General features: G+C 39.7%; 1 protein-coding gene across 2 annotated transcripts in view; it reads right to left on the minus strand.

The window, feature by feature from the left end:
- The window catches only part of ccdc146 (coiled-coil domain containing 146), a 63583-nt gene that overhangs the window by 11502 nt on the left and 25331 nt on the right, over positions 1–26750 (minus strand). For both annotated transcript variants that reach the window (XM_026146909.1, XM_026146911.1), the window contains exons 9-18: positions 26228–26455; positions 25878–25967; positions 16720–16816; positions 15629–15721; positions 14576–14743; positions 13923–14011; positions 12436–12600; positions 12225–12300; positions 7928–8076; positions 7603–7831 (exon numbers count right to left, since the gene is read on the minus strand). In XM_026146909.1, the coding sequence (XP_026002694.1) occupies positions 7603–7831; positions 7928–8076; positions 12225–12300; positions 12436–12600; positions 13923–14011; positions 14576–14743; positions 15629–15721; positions 16720–16816; positions 25878–25967; positions 26228–26455 (1384 nt within the window). The remainder of the gene's footprint in view (positions 1–7602; positions 7832–7927; positions 8077–12224; positions 12301–12435; positions 12601–13922; positions 14012–14575; positions 14744–15628; positions 15722–16719; positions 16817–25877; positions 25968–26227; positions 26456–26750) is intronic.

Consider the following 26750-nt stretch of genomic DNA (forward strand, 5'->3'; position numbering starts at 1 on the left):
TTATCTCGTTGTGGAGCTGTGAAATGGATACAGCTGTTATTTTACACAATGAGCATTTTTGCTAGTTTTTCTTCCTGCTTTCAAATAGGCTAAACTTTATTAATATAGTAGGTCCATGCTTTACACCACTGCATCTGAGACTTTGCATTGCTCATATCACAGGATATGTTTCCATTACCTGGATTTACTATGGTGAACTGACTTGGTGATACAGGGAAAGATGTATGGCTGAAGTAAACATTGAAATTTCAAGTAATAGTCAAGAATAACTGAGAACAAGAAATGACAAAGAAAGTAAACAGAAAAGAACTAACTATCAAAACCCAGGAATCACAACAATAATATTGAAAAAAATCAGCACATACACCACAAGTCACAGCAAACAACCAAGCTAATCTGTAAAAATGTCCTGAATGAAAGAATGAAAGAAAAGTTTTTTACTCAAGAAATGTTTTTTTTAATCTCAGAGCTTTAAATGAACTTCTTTAGTTGTCAAATTCCGACTGCGACAAATATGTACTCGATTCTGACTTGACTGATTAATCTGTGTTGCACCCTCATATGTAACCACCCTAAGTCACTTAAACAGTACATGATGGATGGCACAAAGTGTGTCTTTGATACCCTCCCTCTCCTCTCCCCACTCTTCAATCAATCTTCTTTTTTCTCTGTAGTGCCCTCTCTTGTAGCATTTTTATAGCCGTCCTCTTCCTTCTAGCCGTATACACACTGACGTACGTCTCTCCCTTTGTATTCATCTGTCTCTGTTCTGCCTGCTTGCCTGCCTCTGTATTCTTCATCTGACAGTCGCAAATAATAGCTGCTTTCTTGGCTCATGACTGCAGTAAAACATTGTAGATATGACAGCATCCGAGCAGCCTACCATTAGCATATCATTTACATAATTTCAGCTCAGGTTGAAATTAACATGATGGCTTAAAAAGCTTCATAATAGATGCTACACTGAAATCCTGAAAGTGTAACCATAAAAAAAACAAATAATGACCTTATTTATATACAACGTCCACAAATTGGTCTTCAAAAAGCCTTGTAATTAGATAAGAGACAAAGGAACAGACCAGTAAAGCATAAAGGTCAGCAAGTTAAAATCATATTAATATAATACGATGATGTAAGGGTAATTAGAAAAATATGGGAGTAGAGCAGCTCAAAGGAATTTATATATTTATGAGGACCAAGCACAAGTTACAACTAAAAACAATGTCAAATAGAGGAGATTTTTTCTTGTCTCTCTCTCTCTCTCTTTTTTTTTTTTGAAATGTCTAAACAATGAAATCAAAATGAAGAAATATAGCCACCACATTGACCAGGTCACATAATGCAACTAGGAAGGAAGAAATAAAAGCCAGATGTACATTTTGACAGGAGATTTACAAGACGATTCAAACTCTGCCAGCATGCATTTATCAGGCAAGTCATTCCACAGCCTTGAAGGCTGACAACGAAAAAGCCCCAGCTTTCCACTGTGAGATGTACCAATGGTTATAAAGTATGGGTTAGGCCTGCAGACAACCTCAGGCTATAGAAAGGCAACTAGGGTGAAGCAAAACCATACATAACTTAAAATAATCACTGGTTATTTAGAATTAATGACCCCACAGTTTAACCACAAGCAAAACCAACTAAATAAAGTGGCGTGTACCTGATAACATTGTAACGACACAAAAGAAGCAAAAAGCATTTAATTTGTACTGAAAGAATTTGGGTTTTTCATTGTGTCTGGAAAACAGATGGAGAAACTGTGACTGGTAATCTGTTGTTTGATCCATGAATTAACTTCGTGATGGTTCCACAAAAATATGTCACTGCTGAATTATTGTATCGCTGTACCGGAAATACATTTAACCTACATCCCAATTCTCAAGAGTGGCATTTCATGGGGGCTGTGTCATGTGTTCCTGTGTGGCTGACAAGATTAGAACCAAATATACACGACTCTGAAGCAGCGCTGAACTCAAAATGCAACTTTATTGATGGGCTCATGCGGATAAAAAAAACAAAGGAACTTAACCTGGGCAGACAGTAGGAATTTGCTAACTAAGAAATCACATGGGAAACACGGAACATACAGGGCACACAGCAAGAGGGAACGAGGCACAAAGAATGGGAGACAGAGGCAAAACTACAAAAACTACATACATGAACACAAGTCACAGAAGACAACAGTTATCACAATGAAACAGGAAGTCACAGGAAGCTGGCTTAACTTAGCGAAGGCCACGACACTGGGACATCAAGGAACCCAGATAATCAGGGAAGATGAGACAAAGGGAATTAAGCTAGACATGAAAGCACAGGTACTCCGGCTTCCTCCCACCGTCCAAAGACATGCAGCTTGTGGGGATAGGTTGATTGGATAATCCAAATTGTCACTAGGTGTGAATGTGCGAATGAATGTGAGTGTGAATGGTTGTCTGTCCCTGTGTGTTGGCCCTGCGACAGACTGGCGACCTGTCCAGGGTGTACCCTGCCTCTCGCCCTATGACAGCTGGGATGGGCTCCAGCGCCCCCCACGCCCCTGAAAAGGATAAGCGGAAGCGAATGGATGGATGGATGGATGAAAGCACAGAGGGTAAAAAGACCACCAAAGCAAGACAGGAAGTAACTAAACAGATGGCAGACAGAAAGGTGAACTTCACATATGACACACCAAGGACAAAACAGACATGGGACTAGGACAGTCTGGCTATGAAAAAGTAGAAACATAAATATCAAAACTAATAAGTACTGGGAAGTAATACTACAATCAAGAGACTAAAAATCCAGACCTAGACGTTAAAACACTTTAAACTAAGGAACTAAGTTATGGAGCAGTTACATTAAAGCTGCATTTCAGTCTAATTACCTCATGAATTTCAATGGTATTGACGTGAACTGATAATACTTGATTGTGATTTACCTCTCTCACATTCACGAGTGTTTGATTTAACGTGAACACACTTCTCTCCACTTATGCACTCACAGAAAGTGGATTCACCCTCACTACATTATTCTGTTTATGTGCCCGTTTGATTTATACCTTGTCGTTGCTTGATTTTAATAATAATAATAATGGATTGGATTTATATAGCGCTTTTCAAGGCACCCAAAGCGCTTTACAATGCCACTATTCATTCACTCTCACATTCACACACTGGTGGAGGCAAGCTACGGTTGTAGCCACAGCTGCCCTGGGGCAGACTGACAGAGGCGAGGCTGCCATATCGCCATCGGCCCCTCTGGCCAACACCAGTAGGCGGTAGGGTAAAGTGTCTTGCCCAAGGACACAACGACCAGGACAGAGAGCCCGGGGATCGAACCGGCGACCTTCCAGTTACAGATACGCTTCCCAACCCCCTGAGCCACGGTAGTTCAGTACTTGCTTCACAACTCATCTTTGTGTATCATATGACTTTTCTTTTCAGAACTTGTACAAAGTTGAGAGTTATTTCTTGCTCCTTTTGCTCTCTACCTGTTCCCGCCATCCAATATACATGAACTTCCACACACATACTGTCAAAGCGATTTTTTTGCCTAAGGGTTTCCCAGTAGTAATAGGTTCCAGACACATTGGACGAAGATTTAAGAGGGACAGAATATGACTCACCACTATAGGGACAGTGCTATCTGTCACCAGCTCCACCCTATTATAAATCCACAACTGACTGTGTCTTTGTATGTCTGTGGGATTGCTCATGCAACCGTGCATAACAGAAGTGTAACCAGTCATTAGGTGACTGTTTGTTCATCGACATTTAGATTTCACAAACGCTGCGCAGATCTCGGTGTGCGCACTGATGCGTGTGCACCTGTACGCGTTTGAGACGTCGACGCGCCCGCATCTCATAAACAAGCAGCAAATTTAGATTCCGACCCCAACCTCTGTTTATTTTGCTGCAATTAAAATTCCTCAGAGCAAATGGAAGCCTCAGAGTATATTGAACTTCAATAGTTTCACAGATGGCCCAATCTATCTTTGTCAAAATTTCCCATCAAAGGAAAGGGGGGGGGGTCTGTCTGCAATGAACAGATAAACTGGTCACAGATGAATACAAATACACAATATATATGATAAATCGACAGCAAGGCAGTTGCATGGAGATTGAATTCGCATAGAGAATGAATTTGCAGGGAGAATGAATTGAGCTGGTGAGCCTCCTGCAAAAGTAGAGACCCCCATGATTCACTTTTTTGTACCCGGGGGAGCTAGACGGCTGTATGAGTGAAAACTGTAATTTAGAAAATGATTTGCTGTTTACACACAGATGAGAGGGAGAAGTATTAAATAACTGGGTGGCTGAATGGCAAGAGAGAGGAACAAACATAGACTGATAAACTAATTAAGGAGATAACTGTTGATACTAAAAGTTTCAGAAGAACCACATCTATTCAAACGTGATAAAGCTAGTCTATAGCCACGGCAGCAGCTTTGTGAGGATGTGTGCTCAGCTACAGCAAGGCTTTCAGCTAAAATGCTCATATTAACATTGCTAAAATGGTGTTACGCTACAATGTTTCTCATCTTACTTCAATATGTTAACATGTTAACATTTGCTAAAGAGCAAAAGTACAGCTGAGACTAAAGGAAACAGTATTTGTTCAATAACTTGGGAATCAAACATAGACTGTATATGAAAGATGGATATTAGTGTCTGCATCTGCCATCAAGTAGCATGTGTGTTTTTAAACCATATCAATGACCTCAGGAAACACTTTATTGGTCTCACTTGCTATTTTCAAATCTTATTTGATACAATAAAGTTTGTTTTGTAAAATGATGGACCCATTTTAAGTAAAATACATGAGATAGAAGGGTATGCATTACAGTGTGGCTACCTTGTGATTGACATATGCTAACCTATGAGCAGACAGTGTCCTGTTTTCTCAGTTAGATACACCCAGGGTGTGATTTTTGTTTTCTGCTCACCTGCAGGGCGTCACGCTCTTGTACAAACATTAGCAAATCTTTGGACAGGGAGAGAGGAAGCTGGTTCCACCTATTAACATCAGCAGCAAACTTTTGGAGTTTTGGTTCTGACTCAATAAATGTGTGAAAATAAGCCTGCTCTGTAATGTGCTGGTCACAGGTTTTAAGTGTGAATGATAGTCAGGTCAGGGTTGGTCTGTCTGCACAGACCATCTCCTCTCTATTGGTCGATTATAGCATCTCCAGCAAAACTTCCAAACTGTGCATATCATTTTTTTTTTCAGAACAGCCCTTCATAGGCAGGCATTCTAACAGCAGGATGCCAGTGACAACAGCCCAAGCGCATAACTGCAATTCAACAAGTTTAATAAGAACATTCAGAATTCAAGTTTGTAGGAAATTATGATGTAATTGATTAGGCAACTGCTTTACAGTCAGCAAGAATATTTATAGGATAAACACCATGTTGAAACAGCAGTGGAATAACAAAAAGATCCAGATCAACTTCCCTGTCCTAAAAGTGCTAAAAGTGAAAGTCAGATATGTTTTAGACACAATGTTCAGAATTAAACTGTACTAACAACCAGAACTGCCAACCTGATGGTACCGGTCAAGGTAAAGTCAGCAGGATTTGTGCTCTGGGCCTCATGAAAATATGTATGAAGTTTTAATAAGTCCAACTGTTGCTGAGCTATTTCAGTCTAGCCCAAATAGACCAGGCAAGCTGCCCTGCAATCCTCAGAGTCAGAGACCTAACATCGATGAAAATATCCAAATATATAGTTAGTTTGTGTGAGGAAGAAGAACATAACAAAAGGCTGAAGTTGTGAACACAAGTGAAAGAAAAATCCTGGTGGAAACAATAAAATTCAGGAATTTTGTTGAAAACAAAGTGTGGGAAAGAGTAAAGAAACTAATGAAACATGAGTGAAAGCAAAAAGATGGCATCATCAGGGCTCCCTGTAGCAAACATAAACAACAGAAGGAGTAAACAGATGGACAAAAAGGAGAGGGGTGTTTTTCAAATGAGCAGCACACGCTGAAGTCTTATCCAACGTTATGTTCATCCAAAAGAGCATAAGACTCGGATAACATACGTCTGGTCCAGCAGCAACTGTAAGCCAATCACTCTGATCCAGAGAGGTAACACACCCAATCCCATGATGTAGCTGCTGGAAGGGGAACTCGGTGCATGTTTGTGTGTCTGTTTCAAATTTCTCTTCGTCTCTGTGTGCACAGTGTTATCGTTTGGGTTTTTCCCCTTTGTTTTAGATACTTATCTTCTTTCTGAGTATCCGTGTGTGTCTTGAACTTTATTTGGCAAGTATCCATCCTTAAAATTTCCCTCCATTAAGATCTGCTCAGCAAAATGAGGCTCTCATCTGACAATAGGGAAGAAAATTCCCCCCAATCTTCATCCCTTGTGTGGCTATTTCAAAATGTTTTGTTTTAAATTGTGAATAGATGCATGCCTTCTTCCACTAGTTTGTCCAAGCAGACACCTCTCAAGCATAATCAGTCTTGATTATGGTCAAACTACGAATGTTTACACTTTAATGAGCACTGAGTCCTGTCATTAAAGTAAAGCGAAAGCCTTCCCACACAGCATGTTTACTAGAGTAATTCAGAAGTCTCTTTGTGAGATAAAATGCTGAACGTGTTTCAAAACAAGGACCTGCTCATTAGTGATGTTCTGAGTGTCTCCACTGCTCTATGGGTTTTATTCTAAAGCACTGCACTTAACTGTTCTTGCTGGAGTTCCCCTGGCTTGATAGAGACAGTAAAAGTTGAGCAATAATCTGTAAAATCTGACACCATTCAACTCACATACACCCGCAGTCATACACTCCCTCAGACCTCTACGGATAAAAAATAAATCGCGTATATTATTTTTATGACAAGGAGTAATGGGAACACACACACCTAGCTGGACAACGCATGGAAGTGCTGTTGAAGAAAGTCCCTGGTTTGCAGATGGACCAGGCATGCTAACGCGAACACACCTACAGACACCACATGTGCCAGAAGATTCTCAGGAAAATCTGTACTTTCACAGCATCTCTTTTTTTTTTCATGCTAGCTGGCAGGTTTAACTACATTCAGAGAGGATTTTGAGTCCACGAAGCAAAGTCATTTCATGATATAGTCATGGTTGCACTGTTGGAGAAATGTGGGCAGCAGCATATTGCACCTCAGGCACCAATTAGTGGCTATATTAGCAAAATGCCACTATGGAAAGCGCAGGGACATTTTATAGGATGCAGTGCTCATTCAAGAGTATATGCCTTATGGGTGGCTCTAACATTAGGCAATGCAAAAATGTCTTGAACTGTACAGTATGATGCATTTCCAGTTTTCATTTCTTGTTAATAAGGAATAAAAGAAGACAGTAAGAAAAGAGAAGTGGGTGTTGTGAGACTGTTGCCGGAACACTGTCAGCACTGTTTACACAAGAAAAATGAGTTTAATGAAGGATTTCTACATCTTCATAGAAATCTTGCATTCTCAAAACCTGTTAAGCATGCAATAAGTAGACACATTTTTCCTCCTACTCTATAACTTCTCAGGTAATTAGTATGCATTTCCACAAGTTTGGTGTAATTGCTTCCTTTGTGGACGGACTGTTAACCGTCTGTGTGAGGATGAGTGTGTAGGTTTATCTAATGTTTTTCTACCTCTATTTGGAGCATTGTAATCTCCTCCTCCAGTTTCCTCTTGAGGAGTACATCTTTCTTCTTCAGGTCTATCTTCCTCTTCTCCTCATTAATCGCTAACTCCAAGTCTCTCATGTCCTTCTCCAGGGCCTCCAGAATCGAGTTTCTTTTAGTGATAGCTGCCTCCTGGATGTTCACCTTCTCATAGTAGTTACACAAAATCTCTTCATGTTCCAGGAGCTGGATTCCTCTGTAGATTTGAGAAGTGCATATAGTATATACGAGCTTTAGGTCAATATGTAAGCATTCGGGTAGCCATTACTTGAGCTTTAAGCTATGAACATACAGGAAGTTGCGCCGCTGTATGGCAGTTTTGTGATTCTTGTTTATTTCCAGCAGAGTCTCCTGCTGATGGCTGATCATTTGTGTGAGCTTCATTAGTTCCAGTTTGTTGTCCTCACACTCCTGATTTATCCGGCACTGCTTCCCGGCAGCCTACAACAAGTCAGAGAGAAAGAGAAAGTAATAAGCATGTTCACAGCATCAGAAACAAGATCGGTACAAAGCACTTAATGACCCTCAGAAAAGTCTGTTCTAATTTTTTTTTTTTTTAATGGTCAGTGGGGTTCAGTGCGACAGAACTTTGGACGTATCAGATTTAATACAGTACATTTTATGTATTCATTCTTTTAAAGTATTTCTTCCATGTTTGCCCTTTCCTTAGATACTTGTGTTGTCCTTTAGTGTGATGGAGAGAAATGCAGAACAGGCCATGGTCAAGCACAGACCATTTAGTCAGTGTCCTCGAAACATTCGCAAGAAGAGGAAGTTTAAAAAGGAGAAAACACCAGGAACTCAAGAAAACGGCTGGAATGTTTGACTTTTGGAAGTGACGGGACAAGCTGGCAAAATGAAGCTAAATAACAGGTGGTGCACACAATTGGAGCGAAATCTAACAAAAACAAACAGGGAAGACCAGAACAAAGACCAGAAGTAAGACTAACCGAAAAGCTAAAAAAACCCCAGGTCATTTTTAAAAGCACATCACTGTTATCCACTGGTCATCACTCATCAAACTCAAAGCCAGCTCTGCGATGAAGGTTTTTTGGGCCAGAGGTATCACAAAACACAGATGTGATTTTATGTTTTTAACTGAAACTTGGTTGGACCAAAGTAACAGTGGAGCTGTTCTCATCGAGACGACCCCTCCTAACTACAGTTTTATCAGTGAGGCCAGGGTGAGCAGGAGAGGAGGAGGGGTTGCTGTCTTATTTAATGAATCATTTCAATGTAAGCAGCTATCTCCTGGAAGTTTTCAGTCTTTTGAATATGTGGCTTTACAGCTGAAGGCCCCATCCAAAGTTGTGTTTCTTAATGTTTACAGGCCTCCCAAATACTGCACAGACTTTTTTAATGACCTCAGTGAACTGCTGTCTGTGATCTGTGTTGATTTCCACTGTGTAATTATTGTTGGGGATTTTAACATCCATGTCGACAACCCTCAGGACAAAGGGACTAAAGACCTGAGTAACACTCTGGGCAACTTTGGGCTGACTCAGCATGTAACAGAGGCCACACATAATAGAGGACACACTCTTGACCTACTGATCTCCAAGGGCCTGAGCAAAGAGAGTGTAGGAAAGCTGAGCGCAGATGGAGAAAAACAAATCTCCAGGTTCATTATGACATCTATAAAGAGAAACTTCACAATTATAATTTACAACTGAGGAGTGCAAGAAGGTCCTACTTCTCTGACATCATCACTAAAAACAGCCATAATGCTTGGGTCTTATTTTCTACAGTTGACAGGCTAACAAACCCTCCTGTGCCAGTAGCAGCTGAACTTCATTCGACCATGGCCTGCAATGACTTTGCCAAATTCTTCACAGAAAAAATCCAAAAGATTAGACAAGCAATTGGTACATCAACAGCAGATCCAGAATATGTACTGTGTCCACTGAAAAACTGTTTAAACACCATCAAACAGTTTCACCCTATTAACAGCAAAGACCTGAAGACATCTTAGGTCAACTGAACTCCTCCTCTTGCTGTTTAGATGTCCTGCCAACAAGTTTTTTCAAAAAGGTCTCAAAGACTTTCGAGTCAGACCTGTTACAGATCGTCAACTTTTCTTTAATGTCAGGTGTGTTTCCGGAACCACTAAAAACTGCTGTAATCAAACCTATACTGAAAAAGGACAATCTTGACAAGACACAAATGAACAACTACAGGCCGATCTCAAATCTCCCACTTTTAAGTAAGATCATTGAAAAAGCAGTTTCTCAACAGTTCAATTATTTCTTAAAACAGAATAACTGCTATGATGCCTTCCAGTCAGGTTTTAGACAGAACCACAGCACTGAAACCGCTCTGACCAAAGTGTTTAATGACATATGTCTGAATACAGACAGTGGAAAAATGTCAGTCTTAGTTTTACTGGATCTCAGTGCAGCATTTGACACAGTTGACCACCACAACATATTACTCAAACAACTGGAGAACTGGGCAGGTCTTTCAGGAACTGTACTAAACTGGTTCAAAACATACTTAGAAAACAGGAAATACTTTGTATCAATAGGTAACTTCACATCCGAGCAGACAAGTATCACATGTGGAGTTCCCCAAGGTTCCATCTTGGGACCCCCTCTGTTTAACATTTACATGCTCCCACTGGCACAGATTATAAAGAACAACAAAATAAACTATCATAGCTATGCAGATGACACACAAATATATATCACAATGTCACCAAGAGACCGAGGCCCTGTACAGACTCTTGGTAAATGCATTTAGGAAATTAATGACTGGTTGTGCCACAATTTTCTCCAGCTAAACAAAAACAAAACTGAAGTAATAGTCTTTGGCGCCAAAGAAAAACGATTACAGGTCACCAGAGAACTTCAATCTATACATCTAAAAACCACAAACCAGGCGAGAAATCTGGGTGTAGTGATGGATGCAGACCTAAACTTAGAAAAACACATTAAGACAATAACAAAGTCAGCTTACTATCACCTCAAGAATATATCAAGGATAAAAGATCTGATGTCTCAACAGGACCTGGAAAAACTAGTCCATGCATTCATCTTTAGTAGGCTTGATTACTGTAACAGCATCTTTACAGGTCTACCTAAAAAATCAGTCAGACAACTACAGCTCATTCAGAACTCTGCTGCTCGAGTCCTCACTAAGACCAAAAAAGTGGACCACATCAGTCCAGCTCTGAGGTCCTTACACTGGCTGCCTGTCCGTCAGAGGATAGACTTTAAAGTTCTGATGCTGGTCTATAAAGCTCTGAATGGTTTAGGACCAAAATACATCAGTGACCTCCTGACCCAGTATGAACCTTCCAGATCCCTCAGGTCATCTGGATCCGGTCTTTTATCAGTTCCCAGAGTCAGAACCAAACACAGAGAAGCTACATTCAGCTTTTATGCTCCATATATCTGGAACAAACTCCCAGAAAGCCTCAGATCAGCTGAAACACTCAGTTTATTTAAATCCAGGTTGAAGACTCACCTGTTCTCAGCTGCATTTAAATAAAGCACCAAATCCACACTTTTAAGCTTAAATTTCAAAACTAACATTTTAACTACTGATTTTATCTATTTCTGATTTTATCTATTTCTGATTTTATATACTGTTTTGTTTGTTTGTTAATTAGTTTGTTTGTTTTAATCAATTTTAAATCATGCTTTTTATTTGTTTTTGTTTCTAATGTCTCTGTAAAGCACTTTGAATCACCTTGTTGTTGAATTGTACTATACAAAAAAACTTGCCTTGCCTTGCCTAGCACTGAAAGAATCCTGAATCTAAATCTGTGGGAGAATTCTTCAACAGCAAAGATGGTACAAGTATAACATCCAGGAGAGGAACCTTCTTAAAATGTCATTTGGGTAATCAAAGTCAGGAATCTTTTCACGTTTTTTGTGGGCAGGGATAGCTCAGTAGGTAGAGTGGTCGCCCCATGATCGGAAGGTTGGGGTTCGAATCCGCTGAACGGCTACCCTGACCTACCCCTGAGCTAGGTACTGTCCGTAACCCTTCACCGAGTTTTTTTGATTCCTCAGAGGCAGCCGATGGAAGACAAAACACTGCTCCCTAGACCATTTAACACTTTATTTCACTTTCACAATACTTCTAGAAGGGAGATGCGTCCTGCAAGACACGTTGCCATGGATCTCAAAATGGTGACGGGCACCTGACAGTTTTATTACCAGGAACCTTTTCTAGTCTAAACAACAGCATTTCAGTAAGTTTCCACTACAAGTTTCCACTACTATCTACTGCTCTACAGGCAAACATGGGTGAGAGTCTACGACTGAAGGACACCTATTCTAATGCCTTTATTATTCAGGGCTGTGTCCACTTAACACTACACTATATGATTATATGGCAGTTTGATTAATATGAGATTAATATATGGCACAGTAATAAAGCACTTCAGGTAAGATCATTCTAACAACAGTGATAAACAAAAAAAACCCCACACGTTTTACTATAAAATGCTACCAATGAGTTCACCCCTGTCTTATTTGTGTCTGTACACAACTTTGGATGTCTCGCAGCTCATTTAATGTTTGTTTAAACTGTCTAAATTGTGATACTGCCATACTGCAAAGGGTGTGTGTGTGTCTGTGAACCTTGGAAATGTCATTGCGTAGCTTGTCCCTTGTTTTCGAAGTATTAGAGATCTTCATACGAGCCTTTGAGAGTCCTCTGAAATAGGCGTATATAAAGGGAAAAAGATAATAATTACACACAGAAACTCAATAAAACATAACTCGTTGCACACAGCTTGACATTTTAACTGCTATTATAGTATTTGGTTATGACCACATATCCTAAACACACCTGTCCTTGTTGATGGCAATGGTTCGCTGGATTTCCGATTCATTTTCCAGGACCTTAATCTGCTCCGTCAATTCTGTGATCGTCTGTGAGGCCATCTGTTTCAGCTTGACATACTTTTTCTTCTCTTCCATAACCATATCGGACAGCTTAGAGTACTGTAATATTCTGACGAGGTAACAAAACACAGATTAGTAATGAACACATTATTTATCTACAACACAAACTCCCAATCCAGAACAACTTCTTTACACGTTACACTAATGCTTTGTATTTATACTTCTTAGACTTTTAGGTCTATGTGCACTTGCTAAATAAACTATGGACAGAAATTTTGTCATCAACAGATGCTATACTCCTTACAGAGTAATCTTAATATCAGTGACTCATATTCATTACAAGTGATCAGTGGATCACAAAATTATGAAAGAACCAAAGTCTCACGGGGTTTAAAATGCATCTAAGACGTGTGTGCTGTGACGAACGACGGCTAAATGTGAGAACAGAGAGGAGATACACTGTCTGATTCCATGTCAAGTGCAACCACTTCAAACTGAACTCTGCTGCTTTGACCTTAATGAATGCATTGTTTAAAAATCTGCTTTTATACTGGGTGGTGCTTTATGCATTAGTCTGTGTCTGAACACTGAAGTATGACCAATTAGAAAGAAATGGTTTTCTACCAAGACAACATGCACAGATGTCTGAATTAATTGTGGCTGCAGATATTTTGCAGCTCAGAGGAGCCAAACATATAACATGGAATCAATTATCAGTCGTGAAAAATGGTTATATTAAAGGAATATTTCACTGAAAACCAAAATCTACATACTTGGTGTGAGTTTTGTGCTTTTGGAGACGGATATTTGCTTTAGTTAAATGGAAGTAAATGGCACTTAAAATGTCAAATTTATCCAAAACCCTTGTGGCTCGTGAATATGTGAGAGGACATGAACATTAACAGAGTCTTCCTCTGCTGAGTTGTAATGTTATCTAGCATTGTGATCCTTTTGGAGAAACACAAAGCTAGAAATAGGTAAGAACTCAAAGCATACAGAAAACTCGAATAGAGCTTGTTTTTCAGCTACTGAAGATAAAACAGAGAGAGGCCCACAAACAAGCAGCAACTAAAGATGGCTGCAGTAAAGTCCTAGCATAGTATCTCGAGGGAGGAAACCACATCTGGTGATGTCCATGAATTCTAGACTTCAGGCAGTCACTGCAAAAGTTCTGATATTTAAATTCATGCTACTTCATCCAATTACGGATGAAAAGATGGATGGATAGAGCAAAATGAGGTACACACATCAAGGATTTTGCATCAGGAAATAAAAATGTAATAAAATGCTTTTATTTCAGAGAGAGAGCCAGACAGAGACAGTAACAACAGTTTATTAAAGAAATAAACTGTTGTTATACAGTTTATTTCTGAAATTAACAACATAATTAACAACACTATAACATCTTTAAAAAAAAAAAAACAGGTGCACCTGCGCTGTAGCATAGTGTTGAGCTTGTTATGGTCCATGATGATCAGGTCTTTTTCTTTGAGCTCGTGCTGGATGCGCTCGTTCAGTTGCTGTTGGAAGATTTAACATGGAACAGCATCATCATCAGCTGTGTGTATGCATGTGTGTGTGTTTGTTCCAGATATCAAACTTCCCTTGTGCCTTTAAAATAGCTTCCATTTTTAAACTGTAAGTAAATGAAGGATAAACAAAAATTCAAATGACTGATCTAACAGTCTTTGTTTTCTTTGCAATTTTTATTTTTAAGAATTTCTCATTTATTTTCGAGCTGGTTGCTGTTGATCCAGGATTTTCTTATGTACTAATTAAGAAAGAGTCGGTGAATCTTTTATTAATTAAAAAAAAAAAACATAATAATTTATAAAATGTTTTTTCCTCAATCCCAATATCCCCAATATTATTAATGTAGAAGACAGATGCGCTCTTGCTCGCTGGTTTCTCGACTGTCATGCTAACATCCCAAAGTATCTAAAATACAAACCCACTGATTCTCACACAAGTCTAGTTGAACTGCTCTGTGTCTGCATAAATGATTATATTATGCACTAAAATGCACTAATGATGACATAAAATGTAAATAAATCGGTGTGCATGTCTGTGGGTTTAAACTTCACCTCGACCCTGAGCAGTTCACGGTGCTTCTGGCCTCTCTCCTCTGCTTTGATTTGCGTTAAACATCTCAGGTTATGGACCTCCTCTCTGAGGCGGTTTGAGTCACTGAGCAGCTCCTGAATGACCCGATACTGCTGCTTTCTCTCGCTTTCCTCTTCAGCCGCCAATAGCTGTTTGGGAACAATTTAGGAGCCCTTTACAGTTTAAAAACACCTTAAAAACATTAAAAACCGAATGATATTATGGATCCCCGGGGCGATCACTGGAATCAATTTTCTCTTATTGTGTGTCATGAACAAAATATGTAAACAGAAATCTCATTTTGTCCCTCATTTCTTGAAATTAAGATACAAAGACATGAAAAACGACTTAGTGAGAACTTTAATAGTAAAAGTGCAAGACCCAGAAAGTGGAAAAAGCCTGAGATGTTTATTAAAACTAACTAATATTATAGCATATTATAATTAATATTATCACTCCCAGAGTAAATATGAACATTTCTTTGATTGTTCATACTGTAGCAACCATTTGTGAATAGCAGAAATTACTCGTGTAGTTTTTTTGTCTGTTTTTTCTGTATTTAAACACTATTTATTATTTATTGTTCTACTTTTTCCTTTTTCTAATATATCTCCAATTCTCCAAAAGTTGATTCTGTTCATCTGGACGTAGCGTTTTGTGGGAGAAACGTTTCAGTGGGCTGGTTTCAGTCATTATGCAAATGTGCTGTTTATAAGATTTGGGGAAACCTGCAGTCAGCTGAGACTGAAGAAGTCACTTGGATGAGTGACGAAACCTTTCTCCCACAAAACGCATTGAGAATGCATCAAGATATCTCCAATTTGCTTTTTCTTGCTCACACTTATTCTTGCTATAATGTGAATTTCCCCAGTGTCAGATTAATAAAGTCTATGTGGTATTTAAAGCATATCTTTTGATAGGCTGGAGACGTATCCAGGGTATACGCAGCCTCTCGCCCTACTCCAGCTCAAACTGCAACCCTGAATTCAATGAGCAGAAGAAAACGGATCGATGGTTGGCCCTTACATGCCCACCTGCTTTTCAAAGCTGACTTTGAGAGCATCAACCTCTTTCTGAAGTTCCATCCTTTGCTGAAAGCTGGCTTCTGTTTTGGGGACAGCATCTAACTGAAAATTCAGAAAATGAGAGTTTTCTTTCAGTATAAATTGGCAAGTATCCTTTGAATTGGGTTCAAATGCAATGTTCTTCAGACCACAGTGTAAAGAAAAAAAAAACACCATGAGGATTGAGTCCTAATCTTCCTACACCCAATATCTAATCCGGGCAGTGAATATTCAATCCCACAAAAAGGCTTACTAAAAAACAAACACAACAGTGTTAGATTATTTGATCTTATAACAGCGTCTCGTTTTTAGCAGTTTGATCTCCGCAGCCGCATATTTTATAAAAGTTTGGAGGGAGAAGAAGACTACATCAGTAAGTTCAAGTACTTCAAAAAAGATAATGCAATACCATAATTAAGTTTCATCTGCATACATAAAGCAATAAATATTCATTATTAGCCCTCTTGCTGGGTAAAGTTTGAGCACAACAGTATGAAAATATTAAACCCATCAATCACATCGCGTTCGATTTAAATGTGATGAATTTCTGTGGTAAAACCACAGACTCCTCCAAACAGTTCAGTTTCATTACGTGCGGCTGTTCATGTGAGCTATTCTTGATTAGCAAACTGAGTGAATCATAATGTTCAGAAGCGTTGTTTCCTTGTTTCCTCAATGTGCAAATTCCCAGATGTGTCATATTGATTTCCTTTCATGCCATTATGTCCTTTTGAGATGTGCTGATGCATTTCCAATCAGCCGCTTGTTCCTCTTCCTTCCACTTTCTCGTTAAAAAATGCGCACATCAGAAAAATGACAGGAAGCTTGGTCTAATATAAATCAACAATTTATGTGACAATACAACACCTGTGTCAAAGCCTGGAAAATGTTCCAAATCTGTTGTTAACTCCAGTGAGAAGATGAAGAGAATCTATACAGTACTGTGAAGCTTTTAAGTCGCAATTACAGGTGTTACATGTACAAAGGAACCACAGCAATCACACTGGACACTTTAACTGCTTCACCATGTCTTCATGTGAAAGCAACATTTCACAGATCACCTTTGCCTTTAACTTCTCGTAGATATTCCGCATGTGTTCGAGCTGCTCCGTGGCTGCGGTCAATGTGTGCTCCATCCTGTTCAGGGCTTGCATCTGCCTGAGGATAAAAAACAGGCCCCTTTTAAATATTTCATTATCATGACACCGACTCTCCAACACTAAAATCTATTGTTTCACATCTAGCTAATTATAAAGCGCTACATATGGTTTGCTGTCAAATATGATGGTTTTGAACTGTGTTTGAAATGCAGCTAAAGACTCACCTCTTGTTAAACAGCTGTTAGACTTTAAAACATTTGCACACTGATGCAGAAAAACTGTAAAACTACACCTGCCACTGCTCAAAATGATGTATTTTTTATACTTAAAGGATCTTTACTAGGGGTGCAACGATACTCGTATCGGTATTGAACCGTTCGATACAGTGCTTTCGGTTCGGTATGCATATGTATGAACAATACAAAATTTGTAATTTATTTTATCAACTTTCCTTCTGACGATGCTGTCTGTGTTGAGCGCTCAGTGAATCTGCGTTCGACTACTCCGCCTAGGCTGCACTGTAGAGCGCAGATCCACTGAGCCTTCAACACAGACAGCATTGTCAGAAGGAAGAGCGCAGGGCAAGCTAGCGAGACAGAAGTTAAGCTCTCCTTGCAACATGGCAAATTGAACCTCCCCCACACTCATTCAGATCTGGCGTTTGGAATTATTTTGGTTTTCATGTGACGTATGACCCTGAAGTTAAGCGCGTCATGGAGTAAAGTAAAACAGTATGTTGGATGTGCCACGCAATGCTCAATTACATGGGTGGGAACTAGTGGCAGTTAGCTCGTTAACGTGTTGGCCGTCCAGCCCCACGCAGGGGTAGCACGTTAACGGAGATTTGCCGTGTTGTGGCGTTAACGTCATCTCAACGAGATTAACGCTGACAGCACTAGTGGGAACACAACGAATATGGCTGCACATTTACTCCGACATCATCCTAGTGCAAAGACAAGTGGAAGCAGACAAAAACAACAAGCATGCATGCTACAAACTTTACCCGAGTCATTTAGACAGCCGTTAGCACATGATTCTCCTTATGGGGACCTGATATGTTTAATATTGTGGCGAGCTCAGACAAGGAGGAGACGGAGGTGTCGTTTGGTCTTGCTTCCCGTGAGCTAGCCAGGGAGCACAGCCGTTTATTGACATCTGCAGAAGAACACTGCTAACTGCTCAGCGCGGCAACCGCACAGCAACAACAACACACAGAGCGCCCTCTGACCTCGGAAGGACACACCGTCGCAGTGAGAAGGCGTCACCCGTCACTATGGCAACATAAACAAAACATAACTGTACAAACAGAACCCCGAACAGCCCTGACCCGCTACACAGCCTCCACCTAAGGGGTCAGTCGTCCCCGACGACCCCATTGCCCCACACAAAGTCCTGCACATGTCCAGGTGCCTTCTTTTGGCGCACCGGCCGGTCACGACCGGCGGGGGAAAAGTCACTCGGGTCAGAACATGGGGTGCCACCATCATCCCATTTCTGACACCAATGTGGCGAGCTCAGACAACGAGGAGACGGAGGTGTCGTTTGGTCTTGCTTCTCGTGAGCTAGCCAGGGAGCACAGTCGTTTATTGACATCTGCAGAAGAACACTGCCGCTAGCTAACTGCTCAGCGCGGCAACCGCACAGCAACAACAACAACACACAAGGCGCCCTCTGACCCCGGAAGGACACACCATCGCAGCGGGAGGGCGTCACCCGTCACTATGGCAACATAAACAAAACATAACTGTACAAACAGAACCCCGAACAGCCCTGACCCGCTACAATATGCTGCTGAGAATATAGCCCAGAAGAAGCGTATAGTATAGCTTTTATTTTGGAAAGAGCCATTTCTCTGTAATAAACTCTCTTTTCCAAAGATGAGTGATTCCTCAATCAGATACAGGTATTACCGCGCCAGATCCGCGGCCCCGAACCGTAGTAAGGAAACCTCTGGCAGTTACTTGAAGGTTCCGTAACTGACTCGTAGCCGGCAACAGCTTACTATACAGGTCAACTCCGCTAGCAAAAAGATCGAAGGAGGCGTAGGAAACTGCTTCACCGAACTTTATTTCTTCTCTAAGGCACGAACACCGCGTACAGTGGGCTGAAACAGTTTACTCACAGCGAGCATCGCCGACACAACTCTGGCTGTCAAGGGAGTTATTATATTCCTTTTATTTATTTTCTTTTCGTCTCTTCTGTAGCTAACCGTTACTTTTCCCCTGCTCCGCTCTCTCTCTTCACACACACACACACACACACACACACACACACACACACACACACACACACACACACACACACACACACACACACACACACACCAGGCAGTCCCGCTACACACATCCCGAATACATTTCCCATCAGGCTTCATCCTTAAAGGGCCATGGCTGTAACGCAGGGCTTGCAAAATCGCTAGCCCGACGTCCCGGGACTAGCGATTTTTCCAGTCGTACTACCAAAATCTATCTCTGCCCTGCCCGTCGGGCTATTGTAGGAAGGAAAAATATATGTCAATGCTTTTGCATTCTTTCGGAATGTAGCTGGGCAATTATGTCATTGCCATCGGTGAGCCACTGTCAATATGTGACATATTCAAATCGCGTTTGAATTTGCGCTTGTTTTTTGCTTTCACTTTGCAATTGTGTGAACTGTGTATAGAGAGCGACAGTACTGATTGGTGAGTGATGATAATTTGCGCACCAATTCCTCTGACATCGTCTTATCAATCGTTAGCTTACTATGCAAACATGACAAGTGAAATCTCCCGCAGCAAGCTTAAACATATGAGAGGTTGATCGCGCAGAGAATCGCTGACCGTTATATTTTAGTTCTGCTGAGCCAAATAAGAGAGGTCAGGGTGAAGAAGTGACAGCCAAAGAAAAGCTTACCACAAAACGGAAAAGTTATGACAAATCAGACTATAAGGCAAAAAGAAAGTGCAGCTTTATGGTTTCATGGACAAAAGAATTTCTGTGGCTGCAATATGACGAGCTATATAATCGGGGCTGCACATAAGTGGTCCGCAGGTGCGCATTCGCTGTCAAAAAAAAAAAAACAACGTGCACAAGATATGAAGTTGCAACGCCTGTTTGCATACATAAGATTTTCTGGAGGAGGACAGACATTTGTTTAAAACTCTTAAAGATGTCGAAGAAGCTCCTTTAAGCAATTACTTTGGTGTTCCTCCACCTCCAAAGAAATGTCAGAAGGAGTCCGAACCACAAAAGAAGCGCGTATTCTCAGAAAAGTGGTTGCAGGAGGTGAGCTGGCTTCAAACAAATGATGAACGCACAGAGATGTGGTGCAGAATGTGCCATGAAAATCCCACTCTAGCGGACAAAAACAGTGCTTTTTATATAGACGCAATCGCGCGTTGCAACTTCTTACCTGGTGCGCCTCTTTTATTTTGACAGCGAATGCGCACATGCGGACCACTTATGTGTACCCGTGTAAATAACATAATGTTCTGCCGGGTGTGTTGTTGGTTTTCTCTCGATTTCTGAGTCGACAAGCGCCTTTGTTACTGGGACCAGTCATTTTAAGAAAGGCCCCATTAGAAGCCATGAGAAATGCAAGAAATGCATTATTGCTCAGTCTGCAATATCTTTCCCAGAACAAACACCAATTGCAAATAACATACTAAAAATAAACCTGAAAAATCTGTTTAGAACAACGTACTATGTTGCAAAGAGTGAACTACCACTGGCAAAATTTAGCAGTCTTTGCAAACTTCAAAAAGCAAATGGCCTAGATCTTGGTTCCACTTGTCTCTTACCCGTGACTTCAGCGGAAATTTCAAATTCAGGATCTGACACAGACTGATTCATGTCCTACACAGTTCTTACAAGTTCATAGAAATTTCTGTTCAATTAGAACCAAGTATTTGAGTTGATGATTGTAATTTTTATACAATGTTGTAATTTGTTTTTCAACAATTTTTTGATTAATGTTTTGTTTCCTTTACAATATTATACATTAAAGTATAATATTGTAAAGGAAACAAAACATCAATCAAAAAATTGCTCTCTTTTTTATTAGGGCTACTTACATTTATTTTGGGCTACCAAAAACTGAAGAGTCCCTGCCCGAAGGGCTACCAGGGATTTTGAAATTTTGAGAGCCCTGAGATATATTTATTATTTTTTTTATTACTTTTGTTTCAGCAACATTAAATTTAAAAACTGTACTTTTGAGTTAAAATATATATTTATAATTTTAATAAATGACAAATTAAAAAGGCATGAACATTTTTTTGTATCGAAAAAATATCGAACCGTGACACCAAAGTATCGAACCACACTGAAAAAAAGGGACTGGCCATCTCTTGGATTTATGTAAGCATCTTGCATGTATTTAACACAATTGCCTCATGTTTTAAAGATAAATGTAACTATATAGTGTAAAAACTACATGATATGCAGAAAGGGTGTATTAAATTGTTCATATCATGTTCAGGTGAAGTAAGTCAATAAGATAGCAACATTAAATCTCGTGAAACCACGCGTGATTTCATCTCGCGGGCTTTGGATCGTGGTTTAAAAAATGCATCCATCTCAGTAAAGTCGAGCAGCCAACTCTACGTTTTTTGGTATGTCTTGATTTTTTGAATTAATGTTTACCATATTTCAGCCAAATGTAGTTAAACGTCTAGAGTGCCGCCATGTAACATGCTAAAAAAGAGCCGTTAGCTTATTTGCTGTTTTATCTGTTGTCAAAGAATTGGCGCTTTTTCATTTGAATTTGTCTTTGGCACAAGAGCCGTAATATCACATTAAACCTAATTACGAGGCACTCACAACATAATTTGGTTTTCTGTGTGAATAGATTTGCCAACTGACTCTTCAGTTACATTGTGTATTTACTGCACCGTGGTGTTAGTGAGATTTTGGACATTGAACAGCTTTAGCTAATATCATCAGTGGCATTATGCTAGCTTACATCCCTACCCTTCCTGCCCTCACCTGCTGTCCTTTTGTTTTTGTTTTTTTTTTGCTGCACATTGAGAGATTACCTCTATTCTGCATTTCACCAGGAGTCAGCTGATGGATTGTGGGTTCAAGGTGTTATGGTAAGAAAGTATATTCTATTTTCGCTTAAGGTTTCTGTAACTTAATTATAATAGGTTTTTTATAATTATTAGGTGCATGCATACTCAAATAGACCACCCTATTAATACAACTGAGAAATCCAAAATCTGCCATAGGTTTAACCTGTATGTATTGTCAGAAAGGTGATTACTGGACTCACATTAATGCACACTTGAACTAAAATGAGGTTGTAACTTGTGGGTTCTTGGGTTACAAATCAGAAACAAACATCTTTGGATTTTTTTAATCCCATAAGATCTGGAAACACAGTTTTTATTCAACAAAACATTACTGATTAACCAAGCACAGTGCCTGCTGTTATTTCAAAATAATTTTATGTCATTTTAGATGAAATGCAGCATTCCAGTGCATCCCAACCTTGCCTTTACAGTCAAGGTTTCTGACGGAGCTGAGTTTCTCTCTGACAGTCTGCTGAAAGTGTTTGGGGGAACAGGGCACAAAGCTAAAGGATGTAGCTGCCATGATGACAGTAAGAACTTTAAAATTCTTTAACTACAAAGTGTATATGTATTGCATTAGGTCAGTAAAAGATTTTTATGCTGCATCCATTGAAACAGTCAACTATTACCCGTGAGTACTGAGTCCACCGAAAGGATGCCATAATTTTCGTTATGCATTTACTGGCCCACTGAGAAAAATTTATCTTTTTAAAAAAATAAATGTTCTGGAAACTATATATCCATAAAGTTGATGTCAAACAGGAACTTTTGATATTTCTTTGTAGATGCTGGTGTTGCATGTTGACTGGTTTAAGTTTTTGTCTGGGATCATTTTCTTCTGTGCTACTGAAAAGTTCACAAATCTCTGTTTTCTTTGTTATAATACTTTAGGATGACATTAATGCTCGAAGGGAGTCTCATCAAAGTGCTCCGCATCTGTGTGAAAGACAATTGCAACATCTTGGTGCAGGAGTTCATGGTGAGTGTTTTATGAGTAGATTGTGGCTTTGCAACATTTAAAAATGCATTTAGTTATCCACTTGATCCTCATTGGACTGGTTAGGACCAGTAGTCCTCTTTAATAATTTGAAGTTCACATGAGGCCTGGTAGCGAACTCGGCCGCCCCCCCTTGAGGCCCCACCCCCTTATATTAGGGGTCACATCAGTGTGAAAAAACTTTAAATTTGTCACTCTAGTGAACAAAGGAAAATCCCACCAATATTTACATTAGCTTTTGTTTGGAAAAAAAAAAGACCAACAGCTAACCAAATTGTGGGGCTGAAAGTCTAAATTCTAACATCTTCTGAGTGACATAACCTGGATTTCTGATGGGCCGGTGTCTTTCTAACAAAAACTAATGTAAAGCATTTGAAATTATTATGTTTTTCACTCTGTCTTAGAAACTCTGTTAGACCATGAATGGCAGCATGGCAGGCCACTCTTTGGCTATAGCTATTTACTATGTTGCTTGCATTGGTTTAAATTACTCTAACATTAGAACTGGTAGATTCAAAAGAGATGAGTTTAAAAAGGAATCTTAAAGAAATGTTTTGTGTTTAACCAGGACTTGACTGAGGCCACTGCACAGATTGAGAAAACCACAATGAACATCTGTCTCCAGAGGATGCACCAGGCAATGACTTTTCTGACGTTGGCATCATCATCGAGGGTATAGTAGTTCTTCAAGATCTGGATAACGTGACCTTTGCAGTAGCCATGCTGTTTGGACCTTTTTTATTCCTTCAATATGAGTTACCCATCACAACTCTGCTACACTTTTGAGGTGATTCAAACGGTGGTAATGGAGTTGGATGCAACTCAGCTCTCAAGAAAAACTCACAACTAAGACAAAACTGCTCCTGCAAGGAAAGCTCACTGTTATGCATGCAAGCTGATCAGCTCTAGGTGAGAGGACATTTAAATCTCACACTTGTTCTGCTGCATTTTTGAAGCTCAATTCCAGGAACAGATCGCAGGGTTCATTTTTATATACTCTGCAACTGCCATGAGGACGAGCCGTTTTTCTTGTTGTTGTTTGTTTTTCCTTTTGCTCTGTACAGCATTTTGGCAGCATTTTTAAATTTCTCTTTGTATTTTTTCTTTCTTTTACTAGTGAAGAGATGTAGCATGAACAGTTATGCAGTCTAAATATCCCATATGGGTCGTGTGAAATGGTATTTTCAGTTTCATTCAGTTGAAGTAAAGAACGTTGAATATTTCTAAGTGTGCTGTTTTGAACCAAGATGTCACAGTATGATCAGTGCTGTAATTTTTGACAGTCACTGTATCAATGTTATTTTTGCATCTCTTGAATAAAGGTTTTGACCTGCAAGTGCTAATTTCTTTAGTTATTGGGGTAAAATGGGTAATGTTAATAGGAAGGTGTTTGCCAATTCAGTAACCTAATTTAATGTTAATGGAAACTAACATTACCTCAAATTGTTTAGTTATAATTGTTGTTTAACTGAATCTTGACGTCAGAGGCCTTAAATAGAATGTTTTGATTTGTTCTTTCCCAACATTTTTCAAAAGAAACAGTCTAATTTCTTTGCTGTGATTGATTCCAGAGAACACGGAAGAACTGACATTATTTAACTGTTGATTTATGTAGATTCAGTGGAGGAGTAATGTCAGTTTAATTCTTTACCTACTGTCAATGCAGTGAAATTAGATATTTTGTTTTGAAAGGTTACTGGTGGATGCCAGCAACCATCTTGGAAGAGAACAATACAATCTGTTATAAGGCCTCCATTTGAAAATTGTGTATTTGATACTAGAATATAATAGCAAAATGTAATTTGAAGATAACATGTAGCATTTAAGTGACCAAGTAGTATTGGGTAAAAGTTATTGAATGGTGTTGGGATAAAGTGAGAAAATTGTGAAGGATTAAAATATTTCAAGAGCTCAAATTACTTCATCAAAACATGTTTAAGTCACATTTTATCAACACAAATTGCACAGGTTTATTGAACATGAATAAATTGTGTTAATTTAACTCAATTGTTTAAGTTGCTGCCAAAGCAAAACATCTGTGTGCAACAAATGTCCACCATTGAATTAAGTAAATCCAACAACATATTTTTTTCAGTGCAAACCGAACCATGAATTTTGTGTATCGTTGCACCCCTAATCTTTACAGTGTATCATTAAATGATTTATAGCATGACTAGGTTTCCCTAGTCATGACTAACTGACAAACCATCTCAAGCCGCTTTATATTGTAAGTCAAAGACCCTTTAATAATACAGAGAAAAGCCCCAACAATCAGAAGACACCCTATGAGCAAGCACTTGGTAACAGTGGGAAGGAAAAACTCCCTTTCAACAGGAAGAAACCTCTGGCAGAACCAGGTTCAGAGAGGGGCTGCCACTTGCCGCAAATGCTTGGGGATTAGGGGAGGAAGACAGGACAAAAGACATGCTCTGGAGGACAGCCAGAGGTTAATAATAACCTCATGATTAAATGCAGAGAGGTGTATAAACACGTAGTTAGTGACAAAAGGTGAGTGAAGAAGAAACACCTCCAGAAGAAGCCTCCAGCAGCCCAGGCCTATATAAGCTTTACCAAAAGGAAAGTTTCAAGCACAATCTTAAGTAGAGAGGGTGTCTGTCCCCTGAATCCAAACTAGGAGCTGGTTAATTAAAAGAGCAGGTTCTCTAATATTGTTAGATCTTTGCCTTAAAATATAAAGCACCTCCAGGTGACTGTTGTTGGGATTTTGCACTATATAAATTAAATTGAATACCTTACTTTTAAATACCTTAAGTAAGCCAGTAACCTAAGAGCTAAGTGCTCTATTGGGGTGATACAGAACTATGAGGTCTTTAAGATAAGATGGGGCCTGATTATTCAAGACCTTTTATGTTAGAACATATATGACATAGACACCAGCAGTGGCAGAGAAGACTGATTTAAACTACTAAAATAACACGTGAAGACGCTAACGCAAATGCTAAATGCAAACCTAACATTTCTGTGTTCAGAAAAAGGTCACCGTCAAGGTTCTCAGTATGTAAGGACTAATTTCCATGTGGAAAAGATTACTCGTGAGATATCACTCTGTACCTGTTTTTCTCCTTGAGCTGCAGAGACCGTCTCTCATACAGATGCTTTCTGTCACACATGATGTTCTGCAGTTTCATTTCCAAGATGCCTCTGGTAATGGGAAAACACAGTGACACGCATGACAAATATCCTATCTGAACATACATTATCTATCTCATGAAGAAACCCAGCCGGGGGGGGGGGGGGGGGGCACAAGCCAGTGCAGTGTGCTCCTAGTCCTACGATTGGTGAAATGTGTCAATTAAAGGGATGTGAGTTGTTAGCACTACCTGAAAAGCACTATGTTCGATTCCCTAAGAATAGTCAAAGTCGCTCAGACTAAATGAAAGAAAAAAGAAAAAAAAAAGTACCTGTTTCCCATAAATTCATTCAGCTCCTCCTTCTTGATCTCCTGCTCTTTCAGCAGCTGCCTCTGAATCCTCTGACTGGCCTCCACTTGGACCCTCAGACCCTCCAGCTCTTGCATCACGTCCTCCTTCTTCATCCTGAGGGAATGGTTTCGCTCATCCACCGCTTTTACTTGCTGCTCAATTTCTGAAATCTCCATATTTAGTGTTTTCATCTTCTTCATTGCAGCTCTGGTATTTGTGTTTCAGGAATTGGAAGAAATGTAAAAAATAAAGAACGAACGCAAGTATGAGAACAGGATAAAAGTGTGCTCTAGTGCATATCTTATGAAATAACAGCATGCGCATGCATCTTTTACATACACCCCACAGTACCCCTCAGCTTTGTGAATTTGAAATTACAAGTCAGCGCTCAAACAGCTTATACAGACAGTTCCACCGCAATACTCGCAAGCCAAATATTAATTTAAAAGAAACATAAAAGGAACTGCAGTGACGCAGCAAGTGAATCATCCTGCAGCTGCAC

This window comes from Astatotilapia calliptera, chromosome 17 (genome assembly GCF_900246225.1).
Source record: "Astatotilapia calliptera chromosome 17, fAstCal1.2, whole genome shotgun sequence".
In the NCBI taxonomy this organism is placed as follows: domain Eukaryota; kingdom Metazoa; phylum Chordata; class Actinopteri; order Cichliformes; family Cichlidae; genus Astatotilapia; species Astatotilapia calliptera.